This window comes from Seriola dumerili, unplaced genomic scaffold, assembly GCF_002260705.1.
Source record: "Seriola dumerili isolate Sdu_G_001 unplaced genomic scaffold, Sdu_1.0 BDQW01000044.1, whole genome shotgun sequence".
NCBI classification, from domain to species: domain Eukaryota; kingdom Metazoa; phylum Chordata; class Actinopteri; order Carangiformes; family Carangidae; genus Seriola; species Seriola dumerili.
In genome coordinates, this window is record NW_019174299.1 from 4,157,214 (window position 1) to 4,174,818 (window position 17,605).

Here is a 17,605-nt window from a genome sequence, read left to right on the forward strand (position 1 = left end):
TTTAGACCATGAACAGATAGTGAAACAAGTTTGGTTTGAAATGCTTTAATTTGAGACATCACTGAAGCCAGAGCAGTCCAGCATAATCAGGAGGGTTTGATATCCCCCTCCAAATCTTTAAGTGCCAGATGCAGGTTCATCTGATTCATTCGATCATTTTATTTACAGAAAATACACAATATATTTACAATATCTTCTCGAAAAGTCTCTGTCATGTCTAACTGATTATTTAAATTAGCCCGTTTCTACATAGCAACATTGTTGAACAACAAAAATATCTGAACTTTTCAGCCTAGCACCGAGGCAGCTGTATAGTTTATATTTGCTTATAAAGAACTTGAATCATTCATATAACACAAAATAATGGTACTAAGAGTCAAACTGGCACACACAGCACAACAGTGAGTGGTTCCAAAAGATTTTAGATTCTTGCATCTATCAGTTAAGTTTTTTAAAACACAGAAACTGGACTAACAACAAGAAAAACAGACAAGATAAAGCCAGACTGTTAAAACATGGTGTGAACCACTAAGTCAGGTTTGAAGAGAAGCTAAATTATGGTTCAGTTTAAGCAGAATTTCACTCACTGCAGATTATTATTTACCCATATATACTGTACAATCACACTTTTTTTTTTTATCTTGGTACATGCACAAACAGGCTCACCTAACCACCCACACACTCACTCACACTCCTATCAGCTGTGGTATCTGCACCGAGGACCTTTTTTTTGATTAGTCCATCTCTCTAGACACTCGCCCACCAGCTATAGTTATTTTTATTGTACCTCAAAACATTCAGCTGTAAGCGTGTGCCATCTCTGCCTTTTCAGCGGCTGTGCATCCCAAATATCAGAAAGCTGAAGAACACAGTGACTCCCACGAGGGAGATGGTCGCAGGAGCTGTAAAGAACTGCCTGTAGTTGATGCGGAAGTACCACACCACAGCCAGTATCACCACGAACACAGGAACCACCAGGCTGCTGGTGCTGATGGCCACACCTGCAGCTCTGAATCCCCCAGAGACCCCAGACCCAACTCCTGCTCCAGGCTGTGCCCCTTCCTCTGCACTGGCCTCGTGCAGAACCTGGGAGATGTGGCAGTGGATCACGCTGTTGTGTGTGATGTTTAACGATAACAGAGTCTTCTTGGGATCCTGCAGCAACTGGCCTTGGTAGATCAGTTTTATCTGATGCTCCCGACCTGAGAAGTATTTACTGGAGAGGAAAAGAGGTGAGAGACAAGAGCCATTAAAAGACATGTTTAAGATTAATGCTTGAAGTTTATATGTGGATGTTTACCAACCTTTTCAGTACTCCCACTGTATCCTCTGGTTCTACAACAGCCACCTCCTCCGTGTCATTTAAAAACTTAAGTCGGACAGAAATGGAAGTGGTAGAAGAAGTTGTGGATGTGGCGATGGTATTGGTCAAAGCTGTCATAGACTTTATAACCTTTTTATCTTCCTCTTCTAGCGACGACTCCTCATCCTCCTCCTCGTCAACTTCTTCATCCTCCTCATCAGAAGTATGTAGTCCTCCAGCCTGCGGTTGTTTGCTCTGAATGTCCAGGAGCAGATCTGTCCTAACACCCTCTGCTCCCTCCCCCTCTCCTCTCTCAGTCCCTTGCTCGCCATCATCTGGCTTGTTCTCCTGTGAAGGTGCAGGAGTCTGCTGTTCAGGGGTGTCAGTGCTGGGAGACCCTCCACCGTAGCTGTCGTGACCTCCCAGTCCGATCAGAGAGGCATGAGCACCCACAGTGAGGATGGTGCCCAGTATGTGGTCTCCCCGATCAGCCACATGAGTGGAGAGCCAAGCCAAGATGAGGGCCAGGACCAGGAGCAACACGCCGCCTGCTGCTGTTACCTCCTCCTCCATCCCATCCAACATGGTCAGTGCACACACTGCCATCTCTGTCCTCCACACCTGATGAAGACAAACACATTGGAAAAACATGGGCTTTACAATCTGTAAAGCAAAGTCGCAACATTGAGCAAGATTAAACACAATGTTAAAGGCTCTCCAAGCCTCTCCTAACCCTAACCCTACCACAAACAACATGGCAAGGCTGGGCGATACATAACAATACATGTACTGTAACTCAAACCAAATGTGTCAGCTGTTAGGGAATTTGCAATCTGATTCACACCATGGTATTTGCCCCTTTATCTCTGGTTGTGTTAGGTCATCGTGGACAATGTTGTTTATTAGTGAGCAGCAGGACTGTTTTATAGCAAGTCCAAATTTAAAGGATTTTTGCGCATGTGTGACAAAATACCTTTTTTCATCACGTTTTCAAATTCACTGGATTTACCAAGAAGGCATTCCCTGTGACTGATGATTAATTTCATTATTGATTAATCTGAGTTACCGTTGCAATTAATCAATTAATTGTTAGAAGACAGTAAAGTGGCCAAGTGTAATTACCCAAAGCAGCGACCTAAAATTGCCAGTTCTGTCCATCCAGCACTCCAAAACCCAAAGGTATTTAGTTTACCATCACAAAGATGACGATTATCTAACTAGTCTGATTAATTTAACTGTTAACTGATTAACTCTAATAAATAATATAGATAATCATAACAATATAACCTGTACATATTTATCCGTAAGTCCCACCCATGGCGTATATAATGACAGTAGAAAACAAAAGATGATGTAAAGTTTGATTCCTTTTTCTTTTGTTTTTGGAAGGAAAAGGGTTACGGAAAAAGCTGTAACTGCAACAGGTAAAAAGTTTTATTTTTTGATCGAGCAAACTGAGATAATGAGGACAAAGCTACTTTACTCAAAAACATGAATTACACAAACCTCGGTTTTCTTCACGTTTGCCTGTCTCCTCACATAAAAACATAGTATATAGACAGTAGTTCACAGCCAGATGTTCTTATTACAATCAGGATTGCGGACAGACAGTTATCTTTTATGAGGCATTACCGAGTACAAAGTCGTTTAAGGTGAAAACTACTTTGCATAAAGATCCGCAGCAGCTATAAGGGCTAGTCAACAGCTGTTACTTGTAGCTGTGATGCTAGGTTCAACCATCCAGCTACTCAAACCTGTGTCAGCTGTGTTTTCTCCCGTCCTGTTAGTCGTTATACTCGACAGTCAACCTTTTAGGAAACGTGTGCTGTTATGAAAGCTCGTCTGTTGCGCTGCTAACTTGTTATGTTGTAGTTTACCCGTTGTTCCTACCGAACAGTTAGCGAGCTAAGCTAGCTTGTAAGCTAGCCCACCCTGCTAGCTGAAAAACGACCTTCGGCTGTTTACGACTCTCGCTCCTCGGTTTGAGTCGTCACAGCGGTTTTAACAAACCGAGCATGGTGATTTGTGTGGACGTTTCGCAGCATAGAAACCATATGATCTTACCTGCCTGCTGGAAAATCAGAGCATGTTTGAAAACGAGGCTGAATGCTAGTCAGAATTTGCTACTCAAATACCACATATTAAACACTGAGGAGAATGCGTGACGTCATCACCTGGGGAGGGAGCGCTTGTTTTGGTAACGGGTTGCCTCTGTTGCTCCTGCTCATACAGTAACAACTGTAAACAACCCACAGAAAGGTAATAGCAGTTTTGTGTGTTTACTAGACCAATGGAAATATGTTTTTTATCGACATGCTATTTACAAGGTTATAGCCAATCCATTATCTTTAGCAGCCATGGAGTTGTATTCATGGAGTAGAGTAGCAATATCAAAATGGAAGAACACTATTACAAATAAATCCTGTATTAAAGCTAAGTTAAAGTGCACAAGTATTATCAGCAGAAATGCATTTATCAGCATCACATAATATCAGTAATATTAAATGGAAATACTCAAAGTACCTCAGTCTCACACGTATCTACAATGTTTGAGTAAATATGTTAGGGTTAATTTTTTCCTTGTATAGACAATAACAAAAGCATATCATAAGCTTTATATTATTAGCACTGTGAATTATTAGTGCAGAAATTAATAATAAATAAAAAGTACCAAACCAAACCTGAATAAATGGAAGATGAATAATAATCAACCAGGTTGTAAACGTTAGTTTATTTGTATTTTCTTCCAGAAAGTCCACAGGGAAATATTGTAATTTTTGAAGTTATACATTGTCCAAGTTAGTTTAAAAAATAAAATAACAGAATCAGGTTTTTATTTGTCAATTTCAGACAATGTTTATGAAACAGCACCATCCTGTTGGATCATGTGTACAACATGAAGTCACTTGAGCCTCCCGTCGTTATACAGCAGCAGATAATCCCTCACCGTGCTGGGAATGTCCAGTTTACTGACTGCTGAGTAACACTGGGCTCCGAGGTGCAGGCGTAAGGCACATCGACACAGATGCTGCAGAGAGCGAGGCTGCACGCTCCGCTCACGCACCAACTTAAAGAAAGGCCGATGCTCCTGAGGCGGAGAGGGACAAACAAAAACTAGAACCCTGGATGATAAAGAAGAAGAGAAGAAGCAGAGAGCTCACCTCATATATCTCAGCGGACAGAGAGTCCATCCATTCACAGGGAGGGACAGATGTATACGAGTTCAGCATCACCTCCAGAGTGGCTGGAGAGAGGACACACTGTTTCAGCATCTGTAGAGAGGACAGAGAACAGCAAGAATTTCACTGAATTTAAAAACACTGTTGACTCAAACTACATTAAAAGAAGGAGAGGATTTCAGGGGGTAATCCTTGTCTGTCTAACTTGATTGATAGGACATATTAACAGTATTACATGTGGCAGGGCCATTTTTGTCATGTTACCTCCCACTATTTCTTATATATATATATATCCTATATCTTTTATTACTGCATTAAAATATTGGCCAAATTACTCTTGAGTTTTTGCGTGAATTATTTACTTGATATTTAGTGGAATAGCTTTCTTATACTGTAATATATTATGTTGTCCTAGTTTTCATCAATATACTTATTAACAGGTGTTATCATTTTTGTATAATATTTTTTCAAACACATTCCCAGTGAGACTGGTTAATTGTATCAGTTAGAAGTTTAGCTTTGTTATAAACATGTTGTTGTTCCAGGTTGTGAAAGTGATTGCGGACAAAGTTCCACAAACAAAATGTTGTATGAACTCAGAGCAGCCAGTGTGCGAGAATTCATCCTTTTCTTTCACAGTTTTGCACCTGTCAACCATCTCCGCATTAGATAACACTTGACTTTACATGTGTCGGTCACCACATTCTCTCAGTGTTTTTTTTTTTTTTTTTTTACTGAACCTTTGGTGAAACAGGCTTGGCTCCGTGGTTCAGAAGTGATCGTGCTATTGTTTCAGGTTGCTGGTCCGGATAATCTTCCACCACCTTAAAGAACAAGCAAATAAGTGTTCATACCTCTGCTGGAGCTAAAAATGTATCTCTTTACTTTTACTTTATGACTATATTTAAAAGATTGTAAACTTCTACGTCTGCTACCTGCAACAGACAGTCCATTGGTGTGTATCCTGCACAGTTTACGACATCGGCTTTTGCTCCGTGCTGCAAGAGGACGTTGACAATCCTGGAGCAGCAGTTTGCACAGGCGTTGTGCAAAGGGGTGTGCTGCTTTCTGCCTGCAGTTCTGGGGTCAGCTCCTGCATCTAGCAGCATTTGAATCGCATGGAGGTAGCGGCTGGACTCAGACGGCCTCTCAGCTCCGGAGCATGCAGCGTTCAGAGGGGTCTCCCCCTCTTGATTTGTGGCCAACACATCTGCCCTATGGCTCAGAAACAGCTCCACATGCTCCTCCAGGCCTCGCCGAGCCGCCACGTGCAGAGGTGTGAGCCTCGACTCCCTCATCCTCACGTTGACCTCTGCACCTCCCTCTAACAGCAACTCAGCACACCTGGAACGAAGTGCACAAAATTCTGATCACACTATGGACAAGCATCAATATCTTCATTGCAAAAGTGGGCCGCTCTTGTGTCTGCTGTTTTTGGTAATTTCTTGAAAGAGGTGATTCTCAAAGCCTTTAGGAAAAGTTGAATTTTCTTACATTCTTGACAGGCAATTGAAGTGACCTTTACAGTATTTTTTCAGGTTAAGAAAAGATTAAGTTGATGCTGGACTTCATTGAACCCTGAGAGCAACTTGGACCTAACAGAGAACAGAATATTGATATTAATGTTCAGTAAAAATAGTCAGCTGCTAGTGATTTCAGCTCCTCTACCACTCACTGGAACGACTGCGCAGAGGTGCAGAAGTGAAGAGGAGCGCTGCCATCTGCAGCCAGCAGTTCAGGATCTGCTCCATGAGAAAGCAGCAGCCTGACACAGGCAGCGTGGCCGCCTATGCAGGCATCATGGAGGGCGGTCTTGCCTCCGGGGTCAGCGTTCACCTCAGCTCCACGAAACAGCAGCTCCTCCACACATCCTATGTGTCCTCTGCTGGCAGCCAGACGTAATGCTGAGGTTTGTTTTACCTTGGAGCTCAGCGTCCACATGCCTGACAGAGAAACAGAAGGGCTGTCAAGTAATTAAAATCATTTATGTAAGATAATAACAAAGAAATGTTGAAAGTCTTACCCATCTCTGGAGCCCACACCATCTCCTCATGCACTGTCTCCATCAGAGCGTTGACCATTGCTGGGTCCTTCAGCACCGCATACACTCCTTTCATGTCTCCAAACATGAAGGTATTGTGGATGGCCGTGTCTCTGCAGCGGGCCTGGGGCGGGGGTGCCCGGACCTCCTGGAGCCGCTGCTGCCTGGGAGGAGGCCTGGGGGCTCGGGGCAGAGGGGCCCTGGTGAGGGCTCTCCTCTGAGCCAATGCTCGTCGAGCATCCTGCCACTCCTGATACTCCTGCTCCAGTCTCAGAGAACGCAGTGAGGTAGACGAGAAAGGAAATGTGTCCTTTGACATGGCGCCTTAGTGTCAGTACAAGAGAAATGTCTTTTATGCAATTTTCCCTTTTGGTCTGAGCTGGAACTCCATACATTAAAGTCGATAAAGCAACAGAGTCTTGCTTCCAACACTCTGGACAGTAGTGTTTACAAAAATGGCAGCCGACAGTTACTCACCCTTCACTGGGACTGCAGTGAATCACAGGGGTCCACACAGCGGTCAAGTAAAAGCTCTCATAACTGCAATCAGTTGTGTTTCCCTTTTAAGTTAAACTTTAACATGAAGACGTCCACATGAAATGCCCTTTCTCTGTGAGTGCAGTCACAAGATTGTCGCTCAAATACAACTTCAGCACTAGTTATTAATAGATCAGAATGCAAGCTGACACTTGACTTATCCAGTCTGGCCACCAGATGACAGCATTGATCCAGCATTTATAGCCCCTAAAACAGTCAAGTAAACCAAAGAATAAAGAAATGTCAAAATACAAAATCCTGATCCAGTCACAACTTTTAAAATGTGTTGTAGAGTATTACATTGTTTCTTAGGCATATGTGATACTGTAAATGTGAAAAAGCTGATTCAGGGCAACTATATCTGACAAAACTTCAGCCATTAACAGCTTCCGTACGATTTAAAAAGGCAAAATACGGAAATGCTACTGTGAAAACATCCCCGATTTATGCAAAGCCAATAATTATGCAAAAACCTTGAGTGAGACAGTGGACAATTAGCGAGGAAGACAGTTTGATTTGATAGATGGATGGAGGGAATTCATCCATCTATCCATCCATCCATTTTCTTCTGCTGGAGGAAATTGATATATGAAAACAATATTGGCTAATGTATATTTGGAAAATTATTCACCCCTTTCATTACTTACAGATTATTTTAAGATATATTGTTATTCAGGATGTAAAAAAGATTTAGAGTTTTAATTTAAAATAAATAGTTTACAAAAAACAAAAAAAGTTTTTGCCTAACCTAACAGATAAGATGGCATGGGAATCCTAAAAGCTAAAAAGCCACGGGCAAAGCAGTCTTACCACAGGATCCGTTAGCAGCTGATCTAGATGTTTGCCCAGTTGTTATGGAATTGTAAGCGTTCAAACTTCTTCCTGTTGACTCAAGTTTGTTGGCTTGAACGCGGCGACGGACGTGCTGAGGAGTGAACCCTCTGGCTTCTCGCTCTGCTTTAACAATCTTTGTATAAACATTTCTTACGTCATTACGTCATGTTTGAACGTGGAGGCGCGTTAACGAGCTGCAGCCGAGAAAAAAACTTTTAATTTAGCTCGTTGGCTAGTAGCGTTTGTTTGTCAAAGTAAAGGTATATTAAAAAAGACAAGAAAATTATATTTATATGCGGTTACTGAATGGCACTCGGTGTCTTGCGAAGCAAACCGATCAGATACGGCTTTCCTCCTTGATATCCCATGACTGCGATGGTAAGTGAGCAAACCTAGAAAACTAAAACCAGCTTGAGCTAACTAGGCTAACATATGATATGCTAATAAGACGTTAGGTTTTAGCGTATGACAGTTTGTTTTACTTTATTAGACCATTTTCTGCTAAATAGTACTGCATCTGACGTGTGTTGTCACCTTTGTTACAGACCTGTAAGTTAAGTGGCCTGTTCAGCATTGGCGAGGACTTTGATGATGAGGTGATAATCAGCAGACTCGAACACACCTGATTTCAGCTGTTACTTAACTGTCAGTGCGGACTGCTCACAGTCTGTAACGTAATTGTCTTCCTTCTGTCCAATATGTCTCACACTGTGCGTGTGTTTCCCAGGACCTGCTCGGGACAGATTGGCCTGTCCGCTCGGCGTCTGGACCAGCCGATGTGGCAGCTGCTGTGTCATCCTGCACGCTGCGTGCCTCCTCTGTTGCTCACAGAGATCCGGTGAAAAATCGCCTTCAGCAAACTGCAGAGAGATCAGCTGCCCTGTGTAATGGCACAGCATCAAGAAGCAGCACGCACACTGCTGCTGGACAAACTGTTGCTCTGGGTTTAAGACAGCTCTCCTCCTCCTCCTCTTCTTCCTCGTCTTCCACCCCTCAGCCTCACCCCCCCTGTCCTCCCACACTGAAAAATACTCAGCCTAACTTTGCACCACCACAGAGTCATGCTAATACTGGGGGGTTGCTTAAGCCCTGTGTGGCTCAGGATGATTTTGATGATTGGGATGTTGACCTGGCAGACCTGGATGAGTGTGATGGCCAGATGGGGCAGCCGCTTCCTGCTCCACCTGCGCCCACAGTTGAGCCTCCATCTTCATCCAAAATGCTTCGACCTGCAACCTGTGGAGGGATTCAAACACTACCTGAACGGACTCTGGCTGCACACCAACCGTATGGCTCATCTAGTCATAGCCTACCTCCTAGGACCCTCTCCACTGCTCATGTGCGATCTCCAGCTCCCCGTACTTCTTTCATATCAGCCTCCCCACACATTCCTAGTGTTTTCCCTGGTCTCACTGCAACTTCTCCTGCCCCCAGCCCAATTTCCAGGACACTCATCAGGCCACAGAGACAGTGGGCAACTCCAGGACCCTCCCCTCGGGCCGGTGGCCTCTTTGAGACAGTCTCCCCAGCACCTTCCTCCTCCTCTGTGAGCTCCCCCACTCTGAGCCCTCATCCTCTTCACACACCGGTCCTCACTAACCGCCTGGTCCAGCTGGTATCAGCCTCCAATAAGCCTCCTAAGAAGAGGCCTCGCTCTGAGCCTCACCGGCGCAGGCCCCGGCGGTTCCCCGGCCCCGCTGGACTCCTGCCACAGCAGGTTAGTGCCACCTAGCCCTGGTGCTCTCCCTCTGCCACGCAGCTGAAATTCCTTCCGTCTGTTTGTATCTACCTGGTTGCTGTGTGTCAGCTGTTGCTCTGTACATATGCCACCTAAGTACAAATGAAACAACTGTCAAAGAAATCTATTGTTTATTTGTTTGTTTTTCCACCATTGTGCTGTAAGTTAATTTGATTGTTCTCTCTCAGCCGCAGGGTCAGAGCCTGGACGACATAGTGGTATCTGTTCCTCATACTCCTGCCCATGGTGCTGTGGCTCGGTTGCCAAGCCAGGTAATAAAACTAGCAACAGGGACAAGTACCTGCACAAAATGCATGAAAACTTGTTATATTTTGATGTGGCATGAGCATCAATCAAAGCTCTGATGTAATCTAGAACTCCCAACTAACCACAATCTATTGATTATTTTCTTTGTCTGGTTTATGAAATGTCAGAGGATAGTGGAAAAATTTCCCAAAGCCCCAGCTGACATATTTCAGTGTCTTTGTTTTGTCTGATCAACAGCTCCAAACCCAAATGTTCAATTTGATATCACAGAAAACTAAAAAAAACAGTAAATATCCAGACTGAGAAGCCAATGAATCATTGGCATTTTTACTTTAAAATGACTTAAAGGATTAATTGTTTTTTAAAATCATGCAGATTAATTTTCTGTTGATCAACTTATCTATTAATTAAATGTTTTACTCATTGCAGAAGTGAGAGAACACAATACTTAAGCCACACTGAAACTCAACACTGAACTACACTCAGTGTTGCCTTTAGCTCCTCCTTGGAAATTCAATCGAAACTGCTTTTTTTTCTTCTCTGAAACGAAAGAAACATTTATTTTTATGTTTTTATCTATAGTCAGAACAAGTGCCCAAGAGGAAGAGAAGAGTGGCAGTGGCACAATGGCCCACTCCTTTGCCTGTCACCCAGAGCACACTGGGATAGGCTTCATCTATCTGCAGTGCTGAATAGGATAAGGGAGCATATAATAAAACAGGATGGATTTGCATTCACAGGACTGATGTTTTTGTCAAAATATTGTGACGAGAAACAGTAAATGACCGCTTGTATGGTAATTATCATTTAGTACTTACAACACACGTTGATATTTCTGACATGACCTGAAGGCAGGATTAGGTTTAGATCTTCCAAGCATTTCAGGATGCATTTCCGTCTCTTTACAAGCCTGTTGTACCTTCAGAACCAGGCACTGAAGTGGTCCAGCCTGCAGTGCAACAGGAATGGCTTAAAAAATGCCAGGTGTGCACACCATAAGACTTGAAGATCAGCATCACATCAGCATAGTGGCTGTTTTTTTTCTTGTTGTTGTTTTTTTGGGAGTGATTGAACTGTTTTTATTTGATTTTAAAGGCTTCTAGCTCACAAACTGAGGAAGAGGAGTTCAGTGGTGGTGCCTGGGCGGCGATGAAGGCAGAGATGGGACTTGATGAGAGGAACCCGTCGTGCTTCCTGCACTCATACAGTGTGGTCATGGTGCTTCGAAAGGTGATCTCCCATTGCCATCACGCACCTTTTTCGTTGTTCGGTAACAAGAATAAACTACTGAAAAAAGTCTTACTCAAACTGTTTTACTCAGGCGCTGTAACACGTGTGCTGATATTTAGGTCAAGCAGTTTATTTTATCCTCCATCATAACAGACTGTGTGTAGCTGCTGGAGGTCTGTTGGCATAATCAGGACAAATGATGGCGCCCTACTGGAGGTGTTTTGTAATTATAAACAGTGCGATCACTCATCAATCACTCTAATTGAAACTCTGCTGTTATTCTGCTCTTTCTGTGTGTGTCGGCCTCTCTGGAATAACTTATCAGTGTTCTTGAGTGGCAGTCACTGTGAGAGACTTACACATGTTGGTTTAATGTCGTGCTTGCTTGTCACCGGCTCCATTTACATGCACACAGTCACTGGCAGGACTCTGGCTAAGCTCATTCAGGTTAAGCTGTTTACATGAACCGCAGCTTCCAAGAATCCCTGTTTGCATGAATAAACAAATTAACACACAGCCCTCCCTGCTTCTGTTGGCTGAACAATAACATGTTAAACCTAATGCAGCGTAGAAACACTGTGATCCCATCATTAAATACTGCTCAGTGCTGTTTATTTGTGATATCGGTACATCGCCACAGCCCTGTGTGAGTGTGACATTTAAACTGATGGTGAAAACCAGAAGTCAGGGGGGTAAGATTTAAGACTTAGGCAGTTAGATTTTCTATTGGTTGATGTATTGGATGTGAATTTTTGATATAGATTGGTAGTTGTTTTGTTTTTATTGAATTAGGTTTCATAAATAAAATTCAAGCACCACCACAGCTTCATTTTTGGTGCCGTCACCAAATGTTTCCAAAACAAAGAACTTTCAAATCCTACAAATAGTGGACTTAAATAATTATTCAAACACATGTAGAACTGCAATGCAAAGAAACAGGGTTACAAAAATGTTAAAACTTCTACACACGTCTCATGGAGCCAAACAGCTTTGTTATTACTGGCCGAGTGTACAGATATGTGACTGGAGAGCAGAACGTTTATTTGCTGATCAGACGAACTGTTATTATGTGATCGCAGCTTCATTCAGAGGTTTGAAGCTCAGTTTTGATGATTATTTTCTCATATTAATCAATCAAATGGTGGTTTTGTCTGGAAAATGTCTGACGATATTTAAAAGAATCACATTATAATGTCCCAGAGCCCAAGGCTAAAGGACTGAAATAGCTTGTTTTACCTGACCAACAGTTCCAATTTCAATATATTCAGTTTACTATCATATTTCAAGCTAGAACCAAACATTTTCCTAAATTTTTGCTTTACAAATGAATAGTTGCCAATCAATTTTCAATAATTACAGATTAACAAAGAAAGCTAATGTGTGTGTTTGTTCTCTCATAAATATAGGCTGCACTGAAACAGCTGGCAAAAAACAAAGTGCCCAACATGGCTGTGCTTCTGAAGAGCATCATCCACACGCATGCTGATGCCAAGGCTGTGTTTAAAGACCCAACAGGTACTGGACATGCACATGCACAAAATAATTACACAGGCTCATTGTTGAAATGTGTATAAATGTGCAATAAGAGAAAGAAACTGAAAGATCTTGGAGCTGGTAAAAACACCCAGGCTCCAAATAAACTGCACTGCTGTAGGGAAAATAAAAAAATAAATGTGTTAAGCAATGGTGAATACAAGACAGAGAGAGAGAGAGAGGTGGTGGAGAAGCTGTGAGCTGTTTGCTTCACATTTGACATTTTGCTCACCGAGAACTCGCCTGATTGAGCTCTGCATGGTGCGAGAGCAGAGTTCAGCCACTGTAACATGCTTGATCACACACACACACACACACACAGATATACATGTACATATAGTACACATTCAGTCCAGTTCACATCTGTCCTGCCACTTCAGCACCAAGCCCCTTTCTTTCCTCTGACTCCTTTCCTCTGCTGCTCTGTCTCGAGGCTTAACCCTTTTTGTCCGATCCACCTCTAAGCTTAGCCAGTTGCCATGGTCCCCAGAAAGCAGCCAAATGAAAGTGTTCTGATTATCAGCACTCAGGAGTGGATATTGTACTCAACACCAGACTTCCTTCTTGTGATTCAGTTACAGTTGATTGGCATTAGGGGTGAGTATTAAGTGCTTCTGACACCATGAGGGACCTTTCTGTCAGTAATTCGCCTCCCACCTGCTGGAAATTCTTCAGGTTTTTCTCTAGCAGGCAGTTATCTCTGGAGCTGCTGTCAGCCTATGGTGACTGTATACTAGTGCTGAAAAGGTTAGCGGGTTTAATTTTGATATTTGATTAATCCTGTACATTATTTATCAAGAGAGACTGCACAGAGCTAAACATTTTCTGGGTTCAGCTTCTCCAACAAGAGGATTTGCTGCTTTTCTCTGGTTCATATAAATTGAACATTTTTGGTAGTTTGGTAATGGCACTCTGATCAAAATTATAATGAGCATTTTCTGACTTTTTTTTTTTTGTTTGGGGTTTTTTTGGGGCATTTTGCCTTCATTCTGAGAGGACGGTGAGGGATAGACAGGAAAGTCAGGGAGAGAAAGAGGGGATGACATGCAGCAAAGGGCTGTGGGTCAGACCGGAACCCGTGGCTGCTGCGGTTAGGACTAAACCTGCGCAGCACGAGCTCTACCAGGTGAGCCACCAAGGCGCCCGCGAGCATTTTCTGACTTTTAATTGACTGAATGATTAATCAGAAAAGCAGAATCTGATAATGATTTGTATTGTAATGTAAACAAACTGACTTGATACGGAGCAGGATACACACTGAATGAGACATTTTACAGTGTATAAATCATTTTGTCAGTGGTCTCAGGTGGACAAGCTATGCAATAGTGAGACAGTTTCTAAATGACCTTAAACCAAGTTTGGCTTTTCTGTTTTGCAGTTTCTTGTCACTTAGTGGCAAACATTTACACTGATACGATATACTGTATCTGCAATAAATAAATAAATACTGACTGAGTTATCTGTGTAGCTCTAATCTAAACACATCGTTGACATCATCTTTTCAACTCAATAGGGTGAACGTGTTATTTACACATTCAGCAGTTATGGAGCAACATTAGCATTCATTTGGAGTCATGTCTCTAGTTACCTGGTCAATCTAAGTCCAATATTCCCTCTTCTCTGCTGTTTGGTGCTGGGTATGTGCTGCACACTGGGTTTATCAGAGCGTTTGTGATGCAAGCAGCTGCCTCCTGTGAGGGCAAATGACACTGAGAATGGTGAGAGTGAAGTAGTGGGCTATAAAACAAAATGAGCCTAAAGACTCTAAAACACTCCGAGGGGAGCAGCAGAGTTAGGTGATATTTATCTTTGGGTTTGTCACTGAGCACTTCTCACAGTGCATTGTGTCGTGTTTTTCATTGTTAAAACAAAAACATTGATTAGCTATTTGTCATTGTTCTGTTATCCTTAATATCTTTGACTGAAGGGGAGATTCAGGGGACTGTACATCGGCAGCTCCTGGAGGACAGAGTGGAGGAGCTGAAGGTTGGAACCGTACTGCTGCTCAAACAAGTAAAACTCACTCACACCACCATCACTTAAAACTTTAATTTCACTAATGTTGGAAACTGCAGTTAAGTGTTTTAACCTCATCTAAATGTATAATGGTTACAGGGTTTATTCAGATTATGGTGTTTGTCTCCGCTTGCTCTTTGGGCAGGTTGGTGTGTTTTCCCCCTCCCATCGTAACCATTACCTGAACGTGACACCCAACAACCTGCTGAGGATCTACGCCCCTGATGGAGTCAGTCTGTCCTCCACTCAGCTCCCCCCGCTGGTCCTGGTGAGCCCCACTATTGTCAGCTCAAAACAAGAATAGCAAAGTTGCATTCCAACAAATATTAAATCTGTCATCCAGAAACGCTCTGTCAACCTGTCAGCTGTCCCCTCAAAATGTTTTTTTTTTTTTTCCTATCCAGGAGCGGATGTTGCCATCATCTACTCGGTCTCCCACGGTCCTCCGGGAGCCGGTATCTCGGATGCATCTGGTGTTTGACGAGGAGGATGACGAGGGAGAAAAGGGTGAAAAATGCACAGAGGGAGACGGAGAACCTCGAGCTCCAACTGGCACTGGAGTGAGCTCCAGCAGAGGCCCCCAAGAGCCTGCTGGGTATCCAGCAGCACAGGACACAGGCTGGGATGCAGGTGGGCCCCCTCAGATTGACTGTAATAATACTTCTGGTGAGAGAGAAAGACATTAATTCTTGTCACATCCTGAGTTTCCCAAGTGTCAGGCGCTGTTTTTTCTGAATAAAACAGAAGCAATGGTAAAATGTTGAGACATTTGACTCTCTGGCCCTGAATCCAATGTAGCGAAACATTCCATTGTACACTGACATACACCATGATATACTATGAAAAACAAAACCAGTTCATATAAATTTACAGTGATATATAACAAAGATAGACGGCAGATCCACACGTTTGAGAAGCTGAACCCAGCAAATGTTTGGCATAAAAAAAAAAATGACTGAAACAATTAATTGATTATTAATATAGTTCCAGAATATTTTTATGTCAATCAGTTGAGCGAATAATCTTTTCCAGACCCTCACTGCTCATAAAACACTCAACTTAATTTTTGCTCCTGTTACTGTGCTGTCTGGATGACATCTCCTAACAGTGATTCTGTTGTTCATGGTGATTTACAAAGCGGATTAATTACAGAAGTGGCTGAGCATTGTTCAGTTAGACACACTGTGCAGTACCTTATTTTAATACACAAAACGATATTAAACTCTCAACAGACCACGTAACTGCAACATCCCCAGTTCATTTCCAGCCACTGACCTCTCTCTTCCCTCAGTTCCTAGCTACCTCTGTAATGTCTTCAATAAATGTTTAGCATCACATATTTTCATTTAGATGTCATTAATCACTCTTACTTTGTAACACTAATTCTGACAGGTAGTTTTTCTAGCATGGCAGTTGAATAGGAGTGAGTTGTTTCATGCTCTCACCTGTCTCCATTCTATGTCTGTTGTGCAGATGATGACTTGGATGAACTCCTGGGAGAGTTACCTGAGGACACCTACAGCCTTTGATGTAACTTTACATCAGGAAACATACAGACTGTCTCCACTGACTTGAGTTATTTCTTGGCTGACTAACAGCCAACAGTTCATCCTGGGAAGATGTTTTCCTAGTACGTCAACTGTGTTCAATACCCGTTTCATAAATACCACAGAGTATAGTCTTGAGTTAATTTGTTGTTGCTGTCTCATCGCTGTGCATCATTGATGATTGATCTGTTATAAGGAGCAGTCACTCAAAGCCAACACATGCTCATTATTTAATTACAAAGCTGCAGAAATCATCCCTGTTTCATTTCAGCTCCACAATTTATATTCTCATAAAGATAATTCTGGTAATTAGTCTGAGATTGGGTGTGTATTGTCCATTGTTGCCCTTGCTTCACTGACCTTGAAATAGAAGACTAATCTACACAGCATTGATTTGCAAATTATGCTAAATGAAAAGTGAGGTGAGGCTTCTTTGTCTGTTTCATTTTCCTGTTAGTTTTTGTCCTTGCCCTCTCTTCTCATTGGTGTCTGTTTATCTGAGTGTCAGAGTGGAGTGGATAAACTGTGACCCAGCTTGTTACTGTGCATTAAGAGGTGTAATAGAGGTTTTTGGGCAGGGATTGCAGGGAGGCAGTCTTAGAGTCCCATGTGGTTTGCTTGACCAAAAAGTATTTACCCAGCCCTGCTTGAATCAGGGTAGAGTTGTACCGTGACTAACAGGCTCTTATGTAGGCTTTCCCAATAGGATCTGAGCCCCAGATCCAGACTCTTCCACTACCCCAGCCTCACAAACACTGTAACAGATTCAGGTTAATCCTCAGCCTTTTTGTCATTTTGTGTATGATGCAGCTGTGCAAATTTCCTGGTTTATGTTCAGAAGAAAGAGAATGGGGATGATGAAATAGAGTGCATTTGCAGTCATCCCGAATAATTCTTGCTTTCTCCTCTTTGCTGTGTGCCTGAAGTAAGTACAGTTTACAGTACAGTCTGTAAGGATTTGCACAGTGATGCATTTTATACAGTTTTGGCTCAAAATGTCAACACAATTGATCTTGAATTAGACAATGACTATGATGGTAAGGTGGTGACTTTCAGCTTAGGCAACTTTTGCATCCATATGGAGAAAACAGTGTTGAAATTGTGGGTCTGTCCTTATTCTACAGCTTCAAAACTTGGGGTGGGGTTGTACGTAAAGGGCTACAAGCTCCCCACTGCTAACCTGAAATGGATTTGAATAACATTAAAGGGTCAGTTCACACAAATTTCTCCCTCATTCCTCACAGTAACTAGCCATGCAGATACTGTTTGTTTTACTCGTCCAGGTTTTGAGTCTCTTAACATCATTTGTAGTTCTGCAAAGGACCGGAAAAAGAAATTAAAACAAGTCAGCAGCAACATGTCTTTCCAAAGACCGGTGGA

The 17,605-nt window shown here is 42.6% G+C and overlaps 3 protein-coding genes across 4 annotated transcripts; 1 reads left to right on the forward strand and 2 right to left on the reverse strand.

The window, feature by feature from the left end:
* Positions 1-29: 29 nt before the first annotated feature.
* tmub2 (transmembrane and ubiquitin like domain containing 2) lies at positions 30-3,509 on the reverse strand. The gene is made up of 3 exons (XM_022739329.1): positions 3,368-3,509; positions 1,305-1,924; positions 30-1,216 (listed from the first exon to the last, which is right to left on the reverse strand). The coding sequence occupies exons 2-3, from the start codon at positions 1,907-1,909 to the stop codon at positions 829-831; spliced, it is 993 nt and encodes a 330-aa protein (XP_022595050.1). The 5' UTR covers positions 1,910-1,924; positions 3,368-3,509; the 3' UTR covers positions 30-828.
* Positions 3,510-4,052: 543 nt separating this feature from the next.
* Positions 4,053-7,907, reverse strand: asb16 (ankyrin repeat and SOCS box containing 16). Of its 2 annotated transcripts, XM_022739325.1 has the most exons (8): positions 7,871-7,907; positions 7,001-7,267; positions 6,506-6,847; positions 6,158-6,425; positions 5,418-5,826; positions 5,223-5,306; positions 4,465-4,575; positions 4,053-4,391 (listed from the first exon to the last, which is right to left on the reverse strand). In XM_022739325.1, exons 3-8 carry the CDS (start codon positions 6,840-6,842, stop codon positions 4,206-4,208), a joined length of 1,395 nt encoding a protein of 464 aa, XP_022595046.1. In that variant the 5' UTR covers positions 6,843-6,847; positions 7,001-7,267; positions 7,871-7,907; the 3' UTR covers positions 4,053-4,205. The 2 variants fall into 2 exon arrangements, with proteins under 2 accessions (XP_022595046.1, XP_022595045.1); XM_022739324.1 differs by having other exon boundaries at positions 6,506-7,267.
* A 353-nt stretch (positions 7,908-8,260) lies between these two features.
* cunh17orf53 (chromosome unknown C17orf53 homolog) lies at positions 8,261-16,901 on the forward strand. The gene is made up of 10 exons (XM_022739710.1): positions 8,261-8,272; positions 8,440-8,490; positions 8,622-9,611; positions 9,821-9,904; positions 10,995-11,129; positions 12,536-12,644; positions 14,590-14,675; positions 14,824-14,946; positions 15,083-15,308; positions 16,152-16,901. The coding sequence occupies exons 1-10, from the start codon at positions 8,261-8,263 to the stop codon at positions 16,205-16,207; spliced, it is 1,872 nt and encodes a 623-aa protein (XP_022595431.1). The 3' UTR covers positions 16,208-16,901.
* The last annotated feature ends 704 nt before the right edge of the window (positions 16,902-17,605 follow it).